The sequence below is a fragment of the Pseudophryne corroboree genome, chromosome 4 (genome assembly GCF_028390025.1).
Source record: "Pseudophryne corroboree isolate aPseCor3 chromosome 4, aPseCor3.hap2, whole genome shotgun sequence".
NCBI classification, from domain to species: domain Eukaryota; kingdom Metazoa; phylum Chordata; class Amphibia; order Anura; family Myobatrachidae; genus Pseudophryne; species Pseudophryne corroboree.
Genome location: NC_086447.1, coordinates 697608166 through 697634759, shown reverse-complemented (window position 1 = coordinate 697634759; position 26594 = coordinate 697608166). Strand labels below are relative to the sequence as shown.

The 26594-nt window shown below is 43.5% G+C and overlaps 1 protein-coding gene across 6 annotated transcripts in view; it reads right to left on the bottom strand.

Annotated features, from left to right (window-relative positions):
* The window catches only part of UTRN (utrophin), a 1167552-nt gene that overhangs the window by 343914 nt on the left and 797044 nt on the right, over positions 1-26594 (bottom strand). For all 6 annotated transcript variants that reach the window (XM_063917938.1, XM_063917937.1, XM_063917939.1 and 3 more), the window contains one exon: positions 556-824. In XM_063917938.1, the coding sequence (XP_063774008.1) occupies positions 556-824 (269 nt within the window). The remainder of the gene's footprint in view (positions 1-555; positions 825-26594) is intronic.

The window sequence follows — 26594 nt, the reverse complement described above, 5'->3', positions numbered from 1 at the left end:
GCGAAAATCGGCAACGAGCGAACAACTCGGAATGACCACCTATGTCGGGTGCAATTAATCCGCCAGGTCCTGTGCAACTCTGCCAGCACTGGGTATTGTTTTTGCATATTTTTCGACCAAAAATGCATCTTCATTGCAATGCGACTAGGATGCACCAGGAGACTGTGCTGATTAATTTGATTATTGACACTTGTAAATTTGTGTGCAACTGAGTCTGTATATGAAGCACAATGGAACTTGGCGTCGAAAAAGGCTACGGCCATTGCATTGTAGTACTTCATATAAAGATTCAGTCGCACACAGATATACAAGTGTCACATATCAAATTAATCTGCAGAGTCTCCTGGTGTGTGCTAGTCACATCACATTGCATTGTGACTAAGATGGATTTTTGAACAAAAAAACTTGAAAAAGATGCCCGATGCTAGCAGAATCACACAGGACCTGTCATGCTGAGAGGGGATGTTTGGAGTGACTGCATTAGGAAACATCTGTAAGCAGGATTAAGATTATCAGGATATGTTAAATGTGACTACTGAAAAGGGCATTACTTACACGTGTGTTATCAATGTGTTCCTTCAGAGAATCAATTACTAAGTCTCCAACTGGCTTCCAGCTACTGCGCACTTTCTCTGCTCCCATCAAATCTCCTTCAAGGTCATCCATTGCACTTTTCAGAACCTTCAGTTTCTCCAAAGCCTTGTCTACTTGCTTCTGCCAGCTGCCAGCCTGGGAGTTCAGGCTTTCCCACTTCTCCTTCACTTCTACAGACTGCTTGCGCATGGTCCTTGCAATCTTTTGGGCTTTCTCTTCAGGTGTCAATTCTATCAAAACAAAAAATATGTTATGTTTGTAAGATAATTAATTCAAGTCATGTGATCATCTCACAGTCCTGTGGAATCAAATTTTATGAGTACATGTGTGTACAACAATATGACAGTATGAGCAAACAGGACATCTTTGTAACACAAAGATGTAACACATGTAACACATGGTAACACAAGATTCTAAAGGGCATAATTAGAAGTGAGATCAAAGTAAGAGGAACTCTCATCAAAGTCATGTACACAAATAAGGGGTCGTTTAATCCAATTGCAACACATACAGTGTTTAAACAAATTCACCATACATTTGAGCTGATTTATCTTAATTGTAATACCATAATCAATAGTGGGATATCTAAAAATTATAGTAATGTTATTTTGGTTAAAAATAAAAGTTTTTCCATGTTAAATGATTCTCCATATTGTATCTGTGTAAGTGAGCCAGTTGCAGCAAGGGGGTGTGAGAATGTAGCTGTGAATGTGAGGGAGAGTGGAGATGCTGAAGTTGAGATCACAAACAGTTTTCATGCCTCCACGAAGAAACCAGACCACGTATGTATCGTACCAGGAGACTGATTGCTAGGATTTGTGAGGATCAGTTGATACCATGGTGATACAATGTACAATGATACAACCTATGCTTAGCTGCCATTTGCCAACTGTATGGCCCTGGAACCAACCGTCCCATCCAACCAAGCAGTACTTTAGTTGGCAAAACTGCTCAGTGTGTTGCATTTTTTGGTGTTGGGAACTTCTCAGCTGACCTTAGCTCTAGTTGCAGGATTTTCTTAAGCAACCTTTTCCTGGATTCCCCCCCCTCCCCCCCATGTCCTGAGAGGCTATATGGAAGTATACTGATACATTTTATTCCTGCAGACAGATGCTGGATGGCAGGTAGTCAACATGGATTTTTTTGCCCTTTTAGGCTTATTCCCGGTATATTTAGTAGAACTGATTGTTGAACTCTGGATGAGTGCACTCAGAGCACTCAGAAGCACTGTCAAAAAGCAAATGGCAGCTTCTTCATGCTTTTAAAAATGTTAGAGGAGTACGGAAATTTTGTTGTAGGGTGTCTCCCAGTCCACCCATCACTTGCATGTACTAACTGTTTTCAAGTGATTGTGGCACAAATTTTAATCAATGAGATTAGACTTATTGGGCTTGATGATGCCTGAGTTCGGCAGCCGTGTGGGATGTCGGCTGAAGTCAGAAGTTTTTTCAAATGGGCAATCACTTACAAGGCATGGTTTTGCCTTGTAAGTGATTGCCCCTTTAAAAAAGGTCCAAGTTTGGCCGTGATACCTTACGTCCACCGAACTTGGGTGTCATTGCATCCAGCCCATTGTTTTGAAAACTTGCTGGCTTTTATTGTGAAAATTACGCAAGGAGGTGGAAGCGGGATGCATTTTATATCTCGCTTTTAACAAAATTGACCCCTACGCGGTGTGACTGTGATGCACCAGGAGACTGTGCTGATTAATTTGATATATGACACTTTTAATCTGTGTGCGATTGAGTCCCTGAATCTAGATACCTGAATCTATATATGAAGTGCTACGATGCATCAGCGTGCTTTTGCCGCACAAAGTTCCGTTGTGCTAGGTATACATACTTAGTCACACACAGATATAAAGGTGTCGCATATCAAATTAATCAGCAGTCTCCTTGTGCTCGCAGTGCAACTAAGATGCATTTTCGGGTGACGCCATCGCTAGCAGAGGCGGACGGGACTTTATCACTCTTGGGGCCCAATTCAGACTGGATCGCTGCAGCGGCAGCAATCACAGTCTGAATCCCTATGTGGAGTGCCAACGCGCAGCGGGGGTAGGGCCTGACATGCGGGACAGACTAGGTGTCCCCTCGCATGTCAGAGTAGAGTAACTGATCGTAGATGTGCTAAATTTAGCACATCTACGATCAGATCTGAATCACCGTCTCCACTTTATCACTTAATACCTTTGGGCCCAAACACCTTGTTAGAAACAGTAGAAGAAAGAAGTGAAAGACTTAAACGCAATAGCAGTGACCCAAGCTTGTTTCTCACAAGACATATGGTCTCCCTCAGTTTCTCTATGTGACTGCGCAACAATCTAATGGATTATTTCATATTCCTTGCAGAGACAATTACCAGAGGTTGTACTATATTCCTTGCCAGACTTCATCAGAAAACATTGCAGAAGGCAATAGCTGACTAACCAATAAAGGTTAAAAAAAATCTACTTATTAAGTTACCACTGAAAAGGCAACATGTTATTTTATGGATGGAAGAGACAAGTTTAAATGCTCTTTCAAATGCTGTGACCCAGATGGTGACATATATTAATGGCGGAGTCCTGCTGGAAAACAGTCAAAAATCCATATAAGAATCTCTCTCTCTTTCTCTCTCTCTCTGATGCTGATTGTTTTGCAGACTCTTCAACAGTTGCTGACAAGAATAGTGACAGCCTAGCTTGAAACAGCCATCTGCCTTGCCAATGAATAACATGAGCCATCCTTTATCAGGAAACTGATGGGTAGGAAGAGCTAAACAGCAACTGTTTCACCTTAAAACAGACATGTAGGATGTAAGATTTTAAGCAAACAATAGCAGATGACTGAATATAATCATATGTGCATTTGTCCAATCCGAGACTAAAAGGCAAAATAAGGAAGATTATTTTGTCATTATTTGTAAAGCAATAAAAGTTGTGTGTCTAAGGCTTGAGTATACAGCACATAAAAAAGGACTGCAATCTTGTAACTGAAAGACGAGCAGACTTGATTGCATAAACTGCCCTGCTAGCAAAATAAGCTACAGTTGACTGTACCCCCCTTGGTTACACAACATTTAAAAAAGCTATATAGTTTTGGTTGATTTTCTTTGCTATCAGATTATACACCCTGTACACACATCACTGCAGTAGTGTTTACCATGTTCACCTGATACCATAGCCCACATTTCCACATATGGGGCGGGATGTATTAACATACATCGCCGCACCTCGCCGGTTACCGCAGCGATGTTGATCGCGTATGTACTAACATATGCGATCAACATCCCGATGCGGTGACGGAGGCCCCCCGCGATACCTGTTAGGTGGTCTGCGGGGGGTCTCCGTCACCTCCATGGGGTCACCACACAGGATAGATGCAGGGAAGCAGCAGCAGGCTGCCCCCGGCGCCTCCTCCTCCCCCCTGCAGCCGGAAGGAAGTCCGGCTGCGTTGCTAGGGGGAGGAGGAGATTACCTTCCGGGTCCGGGGCATCATGGAGGAAGGTAAGCTGGGGGGGAGGGGGGTCGGCGTCTGCGGCGGTGTCGACGGGTTGCGGCGGTCGGCGAAAAGAAGCCCATAGGCTTCTATAGGGTATCGCCATCCAGAGATGGCGATACCCAGGACGCCGAAAACGCGGCGGTAGGTTGTTAGTAAATATGAAAATGCGGTAAAACCCCCGTTTTCGGGGGTTTTACCGCATTTTTGCTTTAGTACATCACGCCCATGGTCCTCACACCCTGTTTTAAGGATTTGTGTCTATTAAACATGTAGGATGATTACTGACCCAGGCAAGCAAACAAATCACTGCAGTATAATTAGAAAACATGAGCTGTCAGGGGGGATGGGGAAAGAGGGGAATTGGTTTAACACTACAGAACCCTACAGTACCTGAAGGGAGGAAAAGTATGCCCCTTTGTGATGGCTCCCATATATGTATGACCAGAGGGGTATATGCAATTATTTTACAAATTTTGACAGACTACATTTGGCTACAGAAAAAGCAAATACTACCTCACAACTCATCTTAGCTGTTTTACTGGATATATAGCCTGTTGTAACCAGCATTTTTTTTATAAAAGGATAATGATTGCATACTTGCCTACCTGACCCTCTCCATGAGGGAGAAAATGCTCTGTTCCTGGACTTTCCTGGGAATGTATGATTGCCATCACCTGTGGTGAAACACCTTTCTTATCAATTAACTAGCTCACCACAGGTGATGGCAATCATACATTACCAGGAAAGTTCAGGAACAGAACATTTTCTCCCTCATGGAGAGGGTCAGGTAGGCAAGTATGAATGATTGTATATCTTATAACATTAACACTTGTTGCATAATGCAGAGCCTCTCTTTAGTAGAAATACAAAAACGCATAACAAAGGAATCAATTTATGTTTGTCTTGGCGAGTATTATGCAGAAAGCAAAGACCATTCAGTGCAGTTTTATGTTGCAGTTTTATTGAAATGCTAACTGTGGTTCATATATTGTGATATAGATAACAGTAACTTGTGCCTGCCCCATGAATTGAGATTTGCAGCCTTGAGCCCATACTGACAGATCATTTGTTTCTAGTTGAGAAGAAGATGATAAGGTAGCTTAAAGTCTAAAACAAGGAATTACTTCAGTTGTAGAACATAAAACACAGGCTGGATACCATTAAAGATAGCTTAATTTCTTGATCACGGTTTCCCTAGTTGACCTTACAGGCATTTTATAAAAGGACTGTATTCAGTTATTCCTGCAATTCAGCCAGTGAGCTAGTATTGCCCTTTATTTTATGACCTGCTGTTTTAATGAAGATTTCTCAGCAGCTATTTTCTTGTCCAGTTTATGGAAAATATATCCTGTGTTCTCTTTGTAATTGTCATGTTAGTAATCTATTTGTATGTCTTCCAGAGCAAGGATTTAACATGCAGTCATCTTTTATCTAGTGCAATTACTGCTAATTACATCACCTGCTAGTACCATAAATAGAATTCCTTAACAAACAGAAGAGACATATTTGTCCCTCTTGAGTTCATTATGTAAGTATTCAGTGTCTGCTCTCCCCACCAACTCCAGTTTATTAAGCAATATTAGCCAACTGGCTAATATTTCACACACGCACCACCAATATGATTAGTATACAAAAGGGCTTGTGATAAGTTGAACAAACCCTAATTTGCTTATTTTTAATTAAATACAAAAAGCATGCATCTAGGGAGAGGGAAGGGAGGGTGCTCGTATAGTAAGGGCATGTTCAGGTAATTGCAAACTAGGTAACACCCGCACAGAGATGCATATACGACTATCAGTAGCTGCATGCCTGGCGTTGTGGCTTTGCCTATTGTATTGTGGAAGTTGTTCCTTTTCATTTAAATCAAACTCAATTGCGAATGCATTTTTCACCATCAAAATAAATGTTTTCTTGTGCTTATGCCATGACTCGCATGAACGCAAGTATATCTGGGTGAAAGTCATACCTCCAAACATTGAGATATGTAGAAGCTATATAAAGTAAGCCCTACTCTCATCCACTGAACGTGTGGGATTTGGGACTGTTGGGCTAAAAGAGGTAAGTACCACTGGTGTAAATCTAGTGCATATGCTGTTGGTGTAGAACTGACGCATCTTGAAATACCTCCAACTCATCATATGGGCGGGAATACATAAAGACACTATTTTACCATGCTGATTTTTTAGGATGCATATGTGTCCAACTCACATAAGCCCCAGAATTTTCTTACTAACTTATTTACTTCTACATCCATTCTATAACATCCAGCAACGTACACTATGCCCTTATAAAAAAACGTGGTGAAAGTGGACCTGTCATCTGTCTTCATACAGTGGAGGCAGCTATTTTGAACCTATCAATTTGCCAGCTAGCTACTCTGCTGCCTGAGGCAGCAACTGAAATGGTACATTTGTCATAACGTATACAAAATGCCACAAACAGTTATAGTTATGATTATAAAAAACAAAACAAATATAGTAATTTTTAAGAAACGTAATGCTGCTAATTTAGTTTTTTGCATCAATATAGATATATTTAAATTTTTTTTTTTTTTTTGCAATTACAGGTTGAGTATCCCATATCCAAATATTCCGAAATACGGAATATTCCGAAATACGGACTTTTTCGAGTGAGACTGAGATAGTGAAACCTTTGTTTTTTGATGGCTCAATGTACACAAACTGTCTTTAATACACAAAGTTATTAAAAATATTGTATTAAATGACCTTCGGGCTGTGTGTATAAGGTGTATATGAAACATAAATGAATTGTGTGAATGTAGACACACTTTGTTTAATGCACAAAGTTATAAAAAATATTGGCTAAAATGACCTTCAGGCTGTGTGTATAAGGTGTATATGTATCATAAATGCATTCTGTGCTTAGTTTTAGGTCCCATCACCATGATATCTCATTATGATATCTAATTATTCCAAAATACGGAAAAATCCCATATCCAAAATACTTCTGGTCCCAAGCATTTTGGATAAGGGAGACTCAACCTGTATTACTATTCACTTTAGTGCATAAAACAACAGATGGCCTTATCATAGGTCGCAGTGAAATCACAGATTTATAGCAAATTTTAAGGCTGCAAACTAATTCAGGCCACAAAACAGCTGTCTGGACTGTGTGAAATGAAAAATGTAATAACAAGGTGTACCTCCTAAGAGTTATGATTTTGGATTACGTGCACATGAAAATATGTTGTTACACTCACAAGGCCTGGCCACATCACATTGGAGGTGTGTCAATCCCTTAGCATCCTCCCAAAAAAACATTCACATACTATACGCCTGTAGCTGGTAAGCAGCACCATCTAGTGGGACAAATTTCTAATCTGTTCATTAGCTGGGACAAAAGTCTTCAGCATAGTACCCTCAAGTTCTGAGCATTCTAATCAAGTCAAAACTGGAGTAAAAAGTCTATGACAAGTGAAGCCTTTTCCGCACATTTCTGATCAAAACTCACCAAATTTCTGGCAGTACATACTGCTGCACCTGTGTAAAATGCCTACATGTACCCTTGGGCTTATACACTGTGTATACATCTGGCTCTGGTACTAGCCAATGCCTCTCAGCCATTTACGAACACTGCCAATAACCACCCACCTCACAGGTGAAGTGGTGGTCCAGATGGCTTGATGATACAATTCATGCTGACGTTATATCCCTGGACACTCAGGAGAGCCCTACATACAAGTCAGCAAGTACTGTATGGTGTAGATGCAGGGGTGTATCTAGGGGTCTGAGCGCCCCTGGCAAAGTAAAGAACTGGCGCCCCCCATCTCCCCCACCCAGAGACACAGAGGGGGGAGTTACAGATAGGCTGAGGTCAGGGACACTGAGGGAGAATTACAGGGAGGGTGCAGGTTGGGACAATGAGGTGGAGGGCTTACAGGGAGGCTGAGGTCAGGTACACTGAGGGGCAATTACAGGTAGGGTGTGGTCAGGGACACTGAGGGGGAATTACAGGGAGGGTGCAGGTAGGGACAATGAGGTGGAGGGCTTACAGGGAGGCTGAGGTCAGGGACACTGAGGGAGAATTACAGGGAGAATGCAGGTAGGGACAATGATGTGGAGGGCTTACAGGGAGGCTGAGGTCAGGTACACTGAGGGGCAATTACAGGGAGGGTGTGGGCAGGGACACTGAGGGGGAATTACAGGAGTGTGCGGGCAGGGACACTGATGGGGAATTACAGGAGTGTGCGGGCAGGGACACTAAGGGGGAATTACGGGGAGGGTACGGGCAGGGATACTGAGAAGGAATTACGATAAGCGTGCGGGCAGGGACACTGAGATGGAATTACGAGGAGGGTGCAGAGAGGGAGACTGAGGGGGAATTACGAGGAGGGTGCGGGCAGGGACACTGAGATGGAATTATGGAGAGGGTGCAGAGAGGGAGACTGAGGGGGAATTACGAGGAGTGTGCAGGTAGGGACACTGAGGGGGAATTACGGTTAGGGTGCTGGTAGGGACACTGAGAGGGAATTACGGGAAGGTTGCAAGCAGGGATACTGAGGGGGAATTATGGGAAGGGTGCAGGCAGGGACACAGAGGGAATTACAGGAGTGTATGGGCAGGGTCACTGAGGGGGCAGTTACAGGGATGGTGCGGGCAGTGACACTAAGGGGGAATTACGAGGTGGGCGTGGACAGGGACACCGAGGGGATATATGCACACATACATACAGTTAAAAAAAAAACCTCTAGGTGTGATTTCACTACATGTCCCAGCAAATCCAATTGACAAGGTGTGCTGGGACTTGTAGTCTCAACACTGCTGGACATAGATACCTCTCTATACAGAGCTCTTTGTAACCTGTGATCCAGACTGCCAGGATAGACCATGCAGTGCAGCTATGGTACCGCAGAAAATGTACAGGTATGGTCATGCTGCACTGCTGACTGGTGCTGATTATAGTGGCTGGTGTTTGGTGACAGACCGCGTGGGACCAATGAGAAGGGGAGCGGATGAGGAAGAGGAGGTGCCTCGCCCCTCCCCCTACCTGGAAGTTCCCCGCTCCCTGGCTATATTCACCATCATTGTGACTGTAGTCACAGAGAGTGTCAGAGTGCAATATGCTTCTGAGAGTCCGGCAGTGGATGAGCACTGCTAAGGGATGTACTCAGTGAGAACTACTATGTCATTCTAACCCTTGGAGCGGGTGGCACTGCCGGTCGGTGCCCCCCTCTTGGCCGACGCCCCTGGCAAGTGCCATCCTGGCCAATAGGAAGATACACCCCTGTGTAGATGCAATACAAATGTGTATGGCTCTGCATTGGCGATATGTGCCGACTTCTGTAGCATGCATAGTGTGTCATTCAGGTTTGTTAGCAATGCAAAAAAGCACACTGTTGGGCAAAACCATGTTGCACTGCAAGTGGGGCAGATGTAACATGTGCAGAGAGATTTAGATTTGGGTGGGTTATATTATTTCTGTGCAGGGTAAATACTGGCTGCTTTATTTTTACACTGCAATTTAGATTTCAGTTTGAACACACCCACCCAACTCTAACTCTCTCTGCACATGTTACATCTGCCCCCCTGCAGTGCAGCATGGTTTTGTCCATTAGTGTGCTTTTTTGGTTTGCTAACAACTCTGAATAAAGCCCACAGTGCGCAAACATGCAAGATACGATCTGCAAACAAGTATACATTAACGTCATCATCATGCGGTACATGTACACACAAGGCTGGTGCTAGGGTATGAGGCACATCTGCTACTGGTGCAAATTAGATATTGTATGTAATAAACACAGCCAGTGAAAGCTATACACAAAGTCTACGGGTGTAGTACTGCTGACCGGCGGTCAGCTTACCGACGCCGGGATCCCGGCAGCATACCGACGCCGGGATCCCGGCGGGGAGGGGCGAGTGCAGCAAGCCCCTTGCGGGCTCGCTGCGCTCGCCACGCTGCAGGCTCGGTGGCGACCTGCGGTCGCCACGGGTTGTATTCCCACTCTATGGGTGTCATGGACACCCACGAGTGGAAATAGTCCCTGTTGGTCGGCATGCCGACCATCGGGATAGTGAGCCGTCGGGCTGGTGGAGGAGGTCATGTGACTGTCGGTCAGCTGACCGGCGGTCACATGAATACCACCCAAGGTCTACTGTGACTACCATGTGAAGACTACTCTGCACCTTGGAAAATCAAAGAACAACAATACTGACAAGCTGGTATTAAAAAACACAGACTGCCACTTTCACAATCTCACAATAACATTACCCCTGTTTATTTTTCCTGCTTTACAAGCAGAACTCATGTGTCTTCGGAAAGGGAAAGAAAATTATTTCAAATTGCACTTTTGGGAAGATTAAATGAACTTAAACTGAATTATTCAATTCCAGAACGATATTGCCTTATGCCAAGCAAAATCAATAACAAGTACTGTAAGGAAAAACACACCAAAGTAGTGTACTGCATTTCTGTACCACTGCCTGCGCTGGCATTTAAGTCACAGTATTCCATCTGATATCAATATAACAAACAGATCATTATTTTCCATTGTTTCCAGTCTGATGCCGGCTTCTCAGTCAGCAAAAGATTTGACAAACTTTGCTCTACTTTTGTTTATGTCTACGTTCCCATATTTTAAGTAATGAAGCAGCCAGCAGCCAAAAACAAGTGACCTAAAATGACCCCATTGGGTTTACTAATTATTAACATTATTTATATAGCGCACAGATCTGCTGCTGCACTTTACAGAGAATAGTTGGCCATTCACATTAGTCCCAGCCCCAGTGAAGCTTACAATCTATATTTTCTACCACATGTACACACAGACACATTAATGCAAGGGTTCATTTTGTTGGAAGCCAATTAACCTACCAGTATGTTTTTGGATTATTGGAGGAAACCAGAGTGCCCAGAGGAAACTCACACAAGCATGGGGAGAATATACAAACTCCACACAGTTAGGGCCATGGTGGGAATCAAACCCATGACCTCAGTGCTGTGAGTCAGTAATGCTAACCATTACACTGACTGTGCTGCCCCATGCAACTAATACAATTAATGTTTACAACATTTCTATGCTGATCTAACCTCATCTAGCTTCCGTATGTAATGGGTAACGGCACACAGGGCGCATGAGAGCACCAGGTTCCCGTGTGTCTCGGACAGCATTGAGTGTCTTTTTCCCAAAAAATGCATCTTATTTGCATCACTATGCAAATAAGACACACAAACAGACTATGCTGATTAAAATGATATGCTGCATGTGAATATTCTGTGCGCAAATAGAGCTGTATCTGTATACAAAATGCTACGTTACAGTGTTTTCAGGGGAAAAAATGCACAAAACTTTGCACTGCTTTAGTAAACGCGCTCACCACTAGGCGTGCCTAGAAGGGCTGTTTAATGTGACTGCAGCAATGATGAGGGAGGACACATCTGCATTTAAAGCTTCCAACTAAAATTAACCCGAGTGTGAATGTGTGTGTGTGTCTGTGTGTGCATGTGGTAGGGAATATAGGGTGTAAGCTCCACTGGGGCAGGGACTGATGTGAATGGTCAAATATTCTCTGTAAAGCGCTGCGTAATATGTGTGTGAAATATAAATAACTGGTAATAATAATAAAGGGAAACAAAACTGCCACTTGATGGTAAAATACACATTTAGTCGTGAATTTCCACCATGCCTTTTGCTATAAAGTTTAATTTATTATTAGGCTTTATTTAATATTTAGCGGTGTCCAAAAATATCTATTGTAATTTCCTTTCTTTCAAATGAAAGTGATGTCACCCAGTCAGCGCAGTCTCTGTAGCACTTTAGTCCATAACTGGATGGTTATCGTCATACCAGCTTGATGTGTCAGCGGGTGTAGTATGGTTTGCCGGCGGTCAGGCTCCCGGCGACCAGCATACCGGCGCCGGGAGCTCGACCGCCGACATACCAACAGTATGGCAAGCGCAAATGAGCCCCTTGCGGGCTCGCTGTGCTCACCACGCTGCGGGCACGGTGGCGCGCTACACGCGCCACACTATTTTATTCTCCCTCCAGGGGGGTCGTGGACCCCCACGAGGGAGAATAAGTGTCGGTATGCCGGCTGTCGGGATTCTGGCGCCGGTATACTGAGCGCCGGGATCCCGACAGCCGGCATACTGAAGACCACCCGTGTCAGCCATAGGTTAACCTACTTCTTGTGAGTGACGCATCATGTTGCTCATCTGATCCTTCATCTCACAAGTATCTGGTTATGGGTAGCCACCTGTGCTATCAATTAAATGTACACTGTATCATAAGCTTCTTCATGTCTGCAATGATTTGTCAACCTTATATATTCCTCTTCTATTTATTTTTTCACACTATCTGCTGCTATGACATGTTACAACTCAATGGCAATAATATTAATATGTTGCCTATCCCTGGGATCATAGTAGCATTGCTATATAAATGTTCATAATGCAAATTACCTTGGTGATTTCTTGGTTTATAAATCCATTAATCTGCAATTTCTACAACACAATGATGTTACCTGGGAGACTGCAAGCCAGTTATGGAAGCCCCGGTTTGTAAACTACAATACTCTAAAGTGATGCTAGGAATGCTACTCTCTGAAGCAGTGTCTACTTCTGCATACAGAACAGATCAGGTATTCTAGATATTATTTAAATCTGTCATGCAAATTCTATTTTTTTCCTTCATTAATTGATTTATATTCTTTGCAGGCGTTATGTTGTGGAAAATGTATGCCAAATTATGTTATATTCATACATATCATCATACAATTGAATTTTTTTTGTTATTTTTTTATGTTTAGAAAAAAATACTTAAGGCCCACATCCACTACTCAGACTTGTCTGAACTGCAGATCGCATCAGATTTCTCTTGAACTCTCTCAGGAATCGGATCGAACCCTGGCTTTAATTTTCACTACATTCACTATGAAGTGATCTATCATGTGTCAGACCGCATCAGATATATCTGATGCACACATGCTACATGTGATTGATCTGATGCTGCTGCGTCCTGTGGTGGGTGGGAGTGGCCAGGGAGATGCCAGGCAAGTGACGCTTCAGATGAATCTAATCAGATATATTTGAAGTAAAAAAAAACCTCCAATATGCACCTGATTTCTTCAGATTCAGATAAATAGTTGGGACAGCCACAGAGATCTGTAGTTCAGACATATCTGGCACGGGACTGCGCATGGGACTGGAAGAGCCATCCGATGTGACACTTTTCTTCAGATTTTTTTGTCAGATGCGTCGAAATCTAAAGAAATGTGCCCAAACCGGACTAGTGGATGGGGACCTTTACTCTTGTATCTCCCTCCTTCCTGCATGGAGTAAAAGTGTGACCAGTTTAGTGTGCACCTCCTGTACTGGGCAGCAAGAAGTAAGGGAGACAATTATGCCAGTAATGAGATCTGAAGTTGCAGAGTAGAATTATAGGCCCTACACATTACCCGACCCGCCGCCGAGCTACCAGACGGCGGATGCGGACGACCCGGCGGCGGGGGGAGTGAAGTTTCTTCACTCCCCCCGTTACCCGGCTCCATAGCAGTGCATACTAATTGGGACGAGATTGTCCATATTGGCCTGCATGCATAAGCGACAGGGCATCAATGATGAACGAGCTCGGGGCCGCGCATCGTTCATTATTGGTGCCTACACACTGAATGATATGAACGCGTTCTCGTTCATGAATGAATGAGAACGTTCATATCGTTCAGTTATATCGCTAATGTGTAGGGCCTATTACTCTTCAGATTATCGCAGGGATACTTTTACTTACTTATACCTCCTGCTATCACAGCATGCTCATCCTGATGTCTGCTAATGTAGCAGTGGCAACTGTAATAGGAGAATGTGCTGACAATACATGATCAGTGACCAGGTCACAGTAAAGTAAACTCATTGAGACGTTATGATACATAAAAGTTAACATTTTCAGAATCCTCACATCCCCCACAGAATCTGAATCAGCTTTATTGGCCAGCTATACTTGCGTATACTAGGAATTTTGCTTCGGTTTGCTATACCACAGCCAAGTAGGTAACAGATAAGCAGATGGGGAGGGGGGGGGGGGAGTAAAGTCATACAGATAGGAATACCGTAGGGACACAAGTGAGTTACATGTACGTCGTCTAGTCAGTCAATGTTCAGGAGTTCGGCAGGCGGACCGCTTGGGGAAATAAACTTTTGAGGCTTCTGGTGGACCTGGCGGAGACAGCCCTGTAATGTCTGCCTGAAGGAAGCAAGTTAAACATGCTGTGGCCGGGGTGTAGCTGGTCCTTTACTATCTTCGTTGCCCGCTTTTTAGCTCTGGACAGGTACAGGTCCTGAACTGAGGGAAGGTCGGCCCCGATGGTCTTTTCTGCGGTTCTGACCACCTTTTGGAGCTTGCATCTGTCCCTCGCGCAAGCCATACCATACCAGTATGGAGGAGTACAGTACTGACTCCACAATCGCGGAGTAAAAGAGGACCAGAAGCTTCTGTGGGATGTTGAACTTCCTTAGTTGCCTGAGGAAGAACAACCTCTGCTGTGCTTTCCCGACAGTGGCTCTGCCTGAAGTGAGTGGTTATGGAGCATTTATTATGTGTGCAGTGGGCCAATACGGTCTTGCATACCTTCCAAAACTCAATCATATAATCGGGACACAGAGGCATGGCTGCAGCATACTGGGTATGTGTCCACATAATAGTGGGCATAGCCATGCCCCTGAGAGCATGCTTAGAACTTCCAAAGTGCTAGATCACCCTTCCCTCCTATACAGACCACAGACACCATTGTATTGGTGCATGCAGCAGATGAATACTGTAACTCCCACAAACTAGAGCTGAACGGCATCTTATTGGCTCACCGACGTCTAGTGTTTTGGATAGCCAATAAGATGCCGTATAGAGAACAGAGTAAAACCCGAACCCGCTCATCTCTACCACAAACTGTGACAAATGCGCCAATTGTCGGACAGTCTCCTAACACAGGGACTGTTAACAAGTGTGGTTAATAAGTGTGGCCTTGACAAGACCCTGTGACCATTAATGCCCCTGAGAGCTCTAGCATGGATCAAACATGACTTGCAAGGTAAAGTCTGGCCTGGATCTTCTGGTGATATTCAGTTTTCAAATCTTTATGCGGTATTGTTAGATTCCAAGCATGCCTATATGTTCTTTCGCCAACATTTTGCAAATCGTTCATGATTGGAGGTCTCAAAATCGTTTTAAAGCCACATATGGAAACCATTGCATGCTAGTAAATGTAATAAGCCTTTAGCATTCCATCACATTAAAAGAAAATGTTTCTAAGAACAAATGACTATACTGTTAACTCATAGCTCAAGTATGTGTCCTGACTGACCACTGACTTCCAACAAAAATATTATGTCAGCCAAATAGGTGTTACTGACTGTAGACCAACTAAGCACTCAGTTGTTTAACAAGTGGTCAGTGGTCTCAGTTTATGCGGAAAGCTACTTAGGACCTAAAATCTATGGCAAATGTCCACATTTACTTTACATGCCCATATACTGTATGTGAGGAGCAGGTAGTATCAAGCCCAGCTCCAGGTTTACAAACAACCCCGTAACAAGAAAAGAACATACACATCGGTCCGTGCAGTGGAAAAAAAAACACACACATTAGCCACCACGGGGGGTTGGGGGGTGGGGGGGGGGGGGGGGGGGGGGAGTATAGGTAGGGGAACACAATAGCCACCACTGTGGGAAAAAACACACGTTGGCCCTGACAGTGATCTACTTGTTAGTGCTCTCCAGACTGATGACAGATTTTTTTTTAAAGGTACTGTATAAAAACAGGAACCTGTGCCATTATGAGGGATTTGGTATGCACTACAGAAACTTTTAATTTCCCTATGACCAGGGTGCAATACTGTATGTTACATGCCATACTGATTAGAACTGCAAAAGTAGATTCTTTAATCCATAAAAAGCAGCAACATAAAAGGTGACCTTTTATGTTGTTGCTTTTTATGGATTAAAGAATCTACTTTTGCACCTTAACTTTTGGGATCAGTCTCTGAGTGCCGCTGCATGTTTCCAATTTTGCCTATACTTATTATTCCAGAGGGCACCGGAGCAACATATTTGGGGTGAGTGCCAGCTCTTCTTGAAATTTATATATATATATATATATATATATATATACACACATACACATACATTCATACAACGCCGGTAGTCTCGTATCTGCACTCACTATATCAGTGGCAGAACTTACTTGGGCCCCCCTCTTCCACCCCAACCCAAGTTCACAATATGCCACAAGGCACTGGGTGACAGGGAGAGCAGAGGGTGACATCATAAGGCAGAAGGAGGCAGAGGGTGATGGTGAGACATTGGGTGACAGGGCTACAAACACAAAATCCTGCTCATTGTAGAGAGGAAGGGGCATGTACCTTGCTTGGGGCAGGAACACAGCGGCCTCTGCTCTGTCTGTGACAGGGAAAAAGTAATTACTGATCTTGGCAGCAGTGGGCCCCTTAGTCCTCAGGGGCCCCAGTGCAATGCACCTGCTGCACCAATGGTAGGTCCGCCTCTACACTATACATATAAGTTCAGCAGAGGGATGCTCCACTCCATTAAAGACCACATGAGTCCAATTACAGTATATCAAAAACATTAGAAAAAAGCAATATATGGACTGAAGTACTAAGTGGTGTGCCACAGGGGTCTGTACTTAGGCTCTCATTCCAAGTTGATCGCATGCTGCCACTTTTTGCAGCCCGTGCGATCAACTAGACGCCGCCTATGAGGGAGTGTATTTTTGCATAGCAAGGCTGCGATCGCTTGTGCAGCCGAGCGATGCAAAAACATTTTGTGCAGTTTCTAAGTAAGTCTGGACTTACTTACCCACTGCGATGACTTCAGCCTGTAAGGTCCCGGAACTGAAGTCAGACACCCGCCCTGCAAACACCTGGACACGCCTGCGTTTTCCTCACAATTCCCAGAAAACGGTCAGATGCCACCCCAGAACACTTCCTCCTGTCAATCACGCAGCGATCATTTTCTTCTTTAATTCAGTCGCTGCCCGGCGTTCCCCGTCGCCGGGCAGCGATGCACCTGCGCATTGCGCCCACTGCGCAATATGGACCCGTTCGCACGGCTGCGAAAAAAAGCAGCGTGCGAACGGGTCGGAATGACCCCCTTGGACCAATACTGCTCAACATCTTCATAAATGACCTAGGAAGCAAGAACAAACACACCACTTACATACTAAATGAGGAAAAACTAGGGGATTCTGTATTGGAAAAAGATCTAGGTGTTCACATAGATAACAAACTTAGCAGTAGTACCCAAAGTAGGAATGCAGCAAAAAATAAGATTTTACTTACCGATAAATCTATTTCTTGTAGTCCGTAGTGGATGCTGGGACTCCGTCAGGACCATGGGGATTAGCGGCTCCGCAGGAGACAGGGCACAAAAATAAAGGCTTTAGGACTAGGTGGTGTGCACTGGCTCCTCCCCCTATGACCCTCCTCCAAGCCTCAGTTAGGATACTGTGCCCGGACGAGCGTACACAATAAGGAAGGATTTTGAATCCCGGGTAAGACTCATACCAGCCACACCAATCACACCGTACAACTTGTGATCTGAACCCAGTTAACAGTATGACAAACGTAGGAGCCTCTGAACAGACGGCTCACAACAATAACAACCCGATTTTTTTGTAACAATAACTATGTACAAGTATTGCAGACAATCCGCACTTGGGATGGGCGCCCAGCATCCACTACGGACTACGAGAAATAGATTTATCGGTAAGTAAAATCTTATTTTCTCTGACGTCCTAGTGGATGCTGGGACTCCGTCAGGACCATGGGGATTATACCAAAGCTCCCAAACGGGCGGGAGAGTGCGGATGACTCTGCAGCACCGAATGAGAGAACTCCAGGTCCTCTTTAGCCAGGGTATCAAATTTGTAGAATTTTACAAACGTGTTCTCCCCCGACCACGTAGCTGCTCGGCAGAGTTGTAATGCCGAGACCCCTCGGGCAGCCGCCCAAGATGAGCCCACCTTCCTTGTGGAATGGGCCTTGATAGATTTAGGCTGTGGCAGGCCTGCCACAGAATGTGCAAGTTGAATTGTGCTAAAAATCCAACGAGCAATCGTCTGCTTAGAAGCAGGAGCACCCAGCTTGTTGGGTGCATACAGTATAAACAGCGAGTCAGATTTTCTGACTCCAGCCGTCCTTGAAATATATATTTTCAATGCCCTGACAACGTCCAGCAACTTGGAATCCTCCAAATCGCTAGTAGCCGCAGGCACCACAATAGGCTGGTTCAGGTGAAACGCTGAAACCACCTTAGGCAGAAACTGAGGACGCGTCCGCAGTTCTGCCCTGTCCGAATGGAAAATCAGATATGGGCTTTTATACGATAAAGCCGCCAATTCTGACACTCTCCCGGCTGAAGCCAGGGCCAGTAGCATGGTTACTTTCCATGTAAGATATTTCAAATCCACCGATTTGAGTGGCTCAAACCAATGGGATTTGAGAAAATCCAAAACTACATTAAGATCCCACGGAGCCACTGGGGGCACAACCGGGGGCTGTATATGTAGTACTCCTTTTACAAAAGTCTGGACTTCAGGAACTGAAGCCAATTCTTTCTGGAAGAAAATCGACAGGGCCGAAATTTGAACCTTAATGGACCCTAATTTGAGGCCCATAGACAATCCTGTTTGCAGGAAATGTAGGAATCGACCCAGTTGAAATTCCTCCGTCGGGGCCTTCCTGGCCTCACACCACGCAACATATTTTCTCCAAATGCGGTGATAATGTTGTGCAGTCACCTCCTTCCTGGCTTTTACCAGGGTAGGGATGACCTCTTCCGGAATGCCTTTTTCCCTTAGAATTCGGCGTTCAACCGCCATGCCGTCAAACGCAGCCGCGGTAAGTCTTGGAATAGACACGGTCCCTGCTGAAGCAGGTCCCGTCTTAGAGGTAGAGGCCACGGATCTTCCGTGAGCATCTCCTGAAGTTCCGGGTACCAAGTTCTTCTTGGCCAATCCGGAGCCACGAGTATCGTTCTTACTCCCCTGTGCCGTATAATTCTCAGTACTTTTGGTATGAGAGGCAGAGGAGGAAACACATACACTGACTGGAACATCCACGGTGTTACCAGAGCGTCCACAGCTATTGCCTGAGGGTCTCTTGACCTGGCGCAATACCTGTCCAGTTTTTTGTTGAGGCGGGACGCCATCATATCCACCTTTGGTTTTTCCCAACGGTTCACAATCATGTGGAAGACTTCTGGATGAAGTCCCCACTCTCCCGGGTGTAGATCGTGTCTGCTGAGGAAGTCCGCTTCCCAGTTGTCCACTCCCGGAATGAACACTGCTGACAGTGCTATCACATGATCTTCCGCCCAGCGAAGAATCCTTGCAGCTTCTGCCATTGCCCTCCTGCTTCTTGTGCCGCCCTGTCTGTTTACGTGGGCGACTGCCGTGATGTTGTCCGACTGGATCAACACCGGCTGACCCTGAAGCAGGGGTTTTGCCAGGCTTAGAGCATTGTAAATCGCTCTTAGCTCCAGTATATTTATGTGAAGAGACATCTCCAGGCTTGACCACACTACCTGGAAGTTTCTTCCCTGTGTGACCGCTCCCCAGCCTCTCAGACTGGCATCCGTGGTCACCAGGACCCAGTCCTGTATGCCGAATCTGCGGCCCTCTAACAGATGAGCACTCTGCAACCACCACAGAAGAGACACCCTTGTCCGTGGAGAGAAAGTTATCCGCTGATGCATCTGCAGATGCGATCCGGACCATTTGTCCAGCAGATCCCACTGAAAAGTTCGTGCGTGGAATCTGCCGAATGGAATCGCTTCGTAAGAAGCCACCATTTTTCCCAGGACTCTTGTGCATTGATGCACAGACACTTTTCCTGGTTTTAGGAGGTTCCTGACAAGTTCGGATAACTCCCTGGCTTTCTCCTCCGGAAGAAACACCTTTTTCTGAACCGTGTCCAGAATCATTCCCAGGAACAGCAGACGTGTCGTCGGGGTCAATTGAGATTTTGGAAAATTCAGAATCCACCCGTGCTGTTGCAGCACTACTTGGGTTAGTGCTACTACGTCCCCCAGCTGTTCTCTGGACCTTGCCCTTATCAGGAGATCCAAAGGAGAAAGAAATGCTCTGCACACCAAAAATCACTTTGAATTGATTGATTGATTAATTAAGTGCAGTCTAGCAAGGAGAATGATTGACTCAATGAAACTTGACCTTTTTTATAGTGAAAAATATTTTATAAAACAGTTAATGACACAAAACAAAGTAAATAAGACAAACAATACATATATATATATATATAGCAGTATAAAAACCGGAGGTATTTCACCTCTTGCAAGTGTAAATAGAAACACTGTATCTAACTTTTATAAACGTGCTGTTTAAACAGCATACACTGTATCTAAAATGCAGATCGGATATCTTAAGTGAAAGAGGCTCTATACAAAGAGCAACAATCGATTCTAACACTGGCGTCCCAGTGTGGAATCAAATAAAATGTCCACAGATGGCTCCACAATAAAATTATTAGAAGCAAAGCAAGTAATAATAGTTACCCTCGTGCTGATTCCTGAGATGTAATGCAGAGTCCTGTATGCATTTGCACGGGGAGAATGTAAAGATTTGTAGTTGCTGCCACAATGGTAATTAAAGGACAGACTTGTTGGAATATTTATTCTCCGTAATAATAGCCGTCAGTTGACCGTCAGATGATGACATGTAGGGAGTTTCCCAGCAAGGGACCTGATCCGTATGGCTATCGGTAACAGCATGGAACGGCAAAACCGCTGATGGCTGGCGCCGCACTGGTCTCACAGCGGAGATCCGTCTATATCCAGCTTGTCGCAGCGGGATTCTGATGTAGAAGTGCCGTTAGCAGCTGGACTCCCTTTAACCTCACTGCGGAGGTATAATTACTGTAGGTCACTTGGCTTAGATGTGGACGGAACCGGAATAGCAGTACCGAGATGGTAGGAGCCCGTCTGTGGAGTAACTGTTACCCTCACACCCTGTCACTCCAATCTTTTATCACTTACCAAAAATACATAAAGATTTATCACATCCACCTGGGAGACCTATTATTTCGGGAGTAGAATCACTCACTTCTAATTTATCACATTTTGTTGATTATCATTTACAGAGTCACGTCGTTTCCCTGAAATCTTATGTTAAAGATACCCAATGTATTTTACAACAAACTGTGGGTAGGGATTGGACTAAGGGGTGGGGTTTCCTTACCCTGGATGTCCAATCCCTCTACACCAATATTCCTCATGATAGGGGAATCGATTCAGTTAAACATTATTTGGATAGAGATCCCAACATCACTCAAGGACGACGTGACTTTGTTTTACAAGCCATATTGTTTATCCTTACACACAATTATTTTTTATTTGAAGATCACTACTATTTACAGCGTCTTGGAACGGCCATGGGGACCAGGTTTGCACCAAGTTTTGCCAACCTCTATATGGGCCGCTTCGAGGAAGAATACATCTGGAGCGGCCCGTATAGAGAGAACCTGGTCCTCTATGGCCGTTACATTGACGATTTATTTATTATTTGGAATGGGGGTTTTCAAAAAGCACTTGATTTTGTTAATTTTTTGAATAATAATTCCTTTAATCTTAAATTCACTCACAATTTTGATTTAACATCAATAAACTTCCTTGATGTCACCTTTTCTATAGCCAACAATATGATCATTTCAACCAACTACAGTAAACCAGTAGGATCGGGTAATTTTTTACATTTTACGAGTGGTCATTATAGACCATGGGTCAAAAACATCCCAAAGAATCAAATCATTAGAGTAAGACGTAATTGCTCATTGGATTCAGCTTTCATCTTACAAGTTGAAACTCTATTAAAACAGTTTCAGGAAAGAGGATACCCACTGTATATGATAGAAGAATCTAGAATTTATGCAAATTCCCTTCTAGGGAATGAGAATTCAATATCAGTAATAGATAAGTCAAAGAAAAAGCAGGTTAGTCATATGGAAGATGAGGTCCCCATGAGGGAATCAATTAAATTCATTTCTAAGTTTAACAAACAATCTAATGCCATAAAAAAAATAGTTCAAACAAATTATCAATTAATTAAACAAGATCCAGTTTTAAACAAATGTTTAGCTGAGAAGCCTTTAGTTATATTTAGGAGGAATACCAACCTGAAAGAATTGCTAGCACCCAGCTTCCTTAAACCAGTTATTCCAGTAAAAAATCCTTCCTGGTTACCAACTAAACCTTTGGGCAATTATCGTTGTAACAAACAAATCTGTCTCACTTGCAAACATATGAGAAATAAAATGTCATTTATTGTATCTACTGCTAATGGGAACTCAAACAGTTCATTAATTGCGATTCTGAATACTGTGTATATGCATTGCAGTGTCCATGTTCTCTTCAATATATAGGAAGAACTACCCGATCCCTTAAATCAAGGTTTAGAGAACATAGATTAAATATTATTAAAAAATTACAAACCCATAGTGTATCACGCCATTATTCGAGAGTACATAATGGCGATCCATCTTCTTTGACAGTAATAGGTTTGGAACAATTTTCCAGCACCAAAAGAGGGGGGGACAGATTCCGTAAACTTTGTTTAGGAGAATCATCATGGATCTTTAGGTTAGATACGTTGCATCCTAAAGGTCTAAATGAAGCCCTAGATTACACATGTCTGGATTAATTTAGGATGTCCAAATCTACAGATATTTACACTTATATAAACTATAGAATTTTGTGTGTGTGTCCTGTTCTGTACTAATGACTTTCCATGTTATCCCCCAAAAAAATCCAATTTTCATTAGTTCCCTTCCCTTTTGGGGTATCTATAGCCTTATGGGTTGATTTAGGTTCCTTTTGGGGTCTTATACATCTATATCTTATGAGGACATATGTCAGCCCTCAATTTGACCTGTCTGCTTCTTATCAGTTTTTATGTTTGATTTTTTATGTTGTATTCAAAGATCCTTCCTATCGGTATGGTTACTAATATTAAGTTATACTGATAGGGTTTTGAATAGATATTTTTCAGTTTATTTTATTTATAATTCATGCTTATATTAGAGTGACCAAACGAATTCAATCATGATCATATGGATTTATTGTCATTGCTTCATTTCAAATTTAAATTAACATTGAACACATTTTTGTACCTATATGCATGTAATTTCTATATATGCGTATATGTATAATTGTTAGAAATATATATATGGTTGAATACACACATAAATTAATCCAGAGGAATCATATAATTTTACACCAATAACTTGTGTTGTTGACACCACCATAAATTCTTTGTAATGTTTGCCTAGGTAAGGCTGCAATCTAGTATAATTGAGACCTTATCTATTAAATTAATCAGCAAATAAATAGACAGTTTTTATTTGGATAATAGCTGTTAGAAATTGTACCATCATTCATATTAGTCGTTAGAGAAACTGGAGATTGTGTGTAACTCAACAGATTCATATCAATTCTTAATCGTCTGTTTCAGTACAGAGAGGGTTAAAGCATGACTATCTTTCCCTCTCTGGTTTGAGATAGGTTGCGTTAATTTGGATTTGATTAAGTTTAAAATACATAAAGATAGATCTTTTATGATTCTCTATTGTCTTATTTTTACCCAAATGAAGATATATTACTATTGACTCAATGCTCCGCTGACCTTTTATGTTTATTTTATTTTTATTGTAAGGTATTTCTGCTTTTTATTCTGTTTTAGATATGTATGTAATCAGGATTCTGCCTACTGTGTGTTTGATTACTAATTGACACACCAGATTCAATTCACACAATTAGCTAGGTATAAATGCTGTATATCCCAGTAGCAAGGTATTCGTCTTGAGGAAGTCTCCGTTGCTAGGAGACGAAACGCGTTGACGCCCCTTTCTACGAGTGCAGTGCAGTGGATATCAGTTACTCCACAGACGGGCTCCTACCATCTCGGTACTGCTATTCCGGTTCCGTCCACATCTAAGCCAAGTGACCTACAGTAATTATACCTCCGCAGTGAGGTTAAAGGGAGTCCAGCTGCTAACGGCACTTCTACATCAGAATCCCGCTGCGACAAGCTGGATATAGACGGATCTCCGCTGTGAGACCAGTGCGGCGCCAGCCATCAGCGGTTTTGCCGTTCCATGCTGTTACCGATAGCCATACGGATCAGGTCCCTTGCTGGGAAACTCCCTACATGTCATCATCTGACGGTCAACTGACGGCTATTATTACGGAGAATAAATATTCCAACAAGTCTGTCCTTTAATTACCACTGTGGCAGCAACTACAAATCTTTACATTCTCCCCGTGCAAATGCATACAGGACTCTGCATTACATCTCAGGAATCAGCACGAGGGTAACTATTATTACTTGCTTTGCTTCTAATAATTTTTTTGTGGAGCCATCTGTGGACATTTTATTTGATTCCACACTGGGACGCCAGTGTTAGAATCGATTGTTGCTCTTTGTATAGAGCCTCTTTCACTTAAGATATCCGATCTGCATTTTAGATACAGTGTATGCTGTTTAAACAGCACGTTTATAAAAGTTAGATACAGTGTTTCTATTTACACTTGCAAGAGGTGAAATACCTCCGGTTTTTATACTGCTATATATATATATATGTATTGTTTGTCTTATTTACTTTGTTTTGTGTCATTAACTGTTTTATAAAATATTTTTCACTATAAAAAAGGTCAAGTTTCATTGAGTCAATCATTCTCCTTGCTAGACTGCACTTAATTAATCAATCAATCAATTCAAAGTGATTTTTGGTGCGCAGAGCATTTCTTTCTCCTTTGTATTTCAATTAGTTGTTCAGCCTAACCAGCTGTTTTTGCTCAGCAGCCCCAGAGATCACAATTTTCACTGATTACCATCTGGTAAATTACTACCATACATTATTTTAGCGCCAGATATATATACAGTTTGAGATTTATCTCTAGCTGTAGGTATATATAACTTATCAGGAGATCGTCCAAGTAAGGGATAATTAATACGCCTTTTCTTCGCAGAAGAAACATCATTTCGGCCATTACCTTTTTAAAGACCCGAGGTGCCGTGGACAATCCAAACGGCAGCGTCTGAAACTGATAATGACAGTTTTGCACCACGAACCTGAGGTACCCTTGATGTGAAGGGCAAATTGGGACATGCAGGTAAGCATCCTTGATGTCCAGGGACACCATAAAGTCCCCTTCTTCCAGATTCGCTATCACTGCTCTGAGTGACTCCATCTTGAACTTGAATTTTTGTATGTACAGGTTCAAAGATTTCAGATTTAGAATAGGTCTTACCGAGCCGTCCGGCTTCGGTACCACAAATAGTGTGGAATAATACCCCTTTCCCTGTTGTAGGAGGGGTACCTTGACTATCACCTGCTGAGAATACAGCTTGTGAATGGCTTCCAATACCGTCGCCCTGTCTGAGGGAGACGTTGGCAGAGCAGACTTTAGGAACCGGCGAGGGGGAGACTTCTCGAATTCCAACCTGTAACCCTGAGATACTACCTGCAGGATCCAGGGGTCCACCTGTGAGTGAGCCCACTGTGCGCTGAAATTCTTGAGTCGACCCCCCACCGCCCCTGAGTCTGCTTGTAAAGCCCCAACGTCATGCTGAGGGCTTTGCAGAAGCCGGGGAGGGCTTCTGCTCCTGGGAGGGAGCTGCTTGGTGCACTCTCTTACCCTTTCCTTTGCCTCGGGGCAGATATGACTGTCCTTTTGCCCGCTTAATCTTATAGGAACGAAAGGACTGCGGCTGAAAAGACGGTGTCTTTTTCTGTTGGGAGGGGACCTGAGGTAAAAAGGTGGATTTCCCGGCTGTTGCCGTGGCCACCAAATCCGATAGACCGACCCCAAATAATTCCTCCCCTTTATACGGCAATACTTCCATATGCCGTTTGGAATCCGCATCACCTGACCACTGTCGCGTCCATAAACTTCTTCTGGCAGATATGGACATCGCACTTACTCTCGATGCCAGAGTGCAAATATCCCTCTGAGCATCTCGCATATAAAGAAAAGCATCCTTTAATTGCTCTATAGTCAATAAAATACTGTCCCTATCCAGGGTATCAATATTTTCAGTCAGGGAATCCGACCAAACCACCCCAGCACTGCACATCCATGCAGAGGCGATGGCTGGTCGCAGTATAACACCAGTATGAGTGTATATACTTTTCAGGGTAGTTTCCAGCCTCCTATCAGCTGGATCCTTGAGGGCGGCCGTTTCAGGAGACGGTAACGCCACTTGTTTTGATAAGCGTGTGAGTGCCTTATCCACCCTAGGGGGTGTTTCCCAGCGCGCCCTAACCTCTGGCGGGAAAGGATATAATGCCAATAACTTCTTTGAAATTAGCAGTTTTCTATCGGGGTTAACCCACGCTTCATCACACACTTCATTCAATTCCTCTGATTCAGGAAAAACTACAGGTAGTTTTTTTAGACCCCACATAATACCCCTTTTTGTGGTACTTGCAGTATCAGAGATATGCAAAGCCTCCTTCATTGCCGTGATCATATAACGTGTGGCCCTAC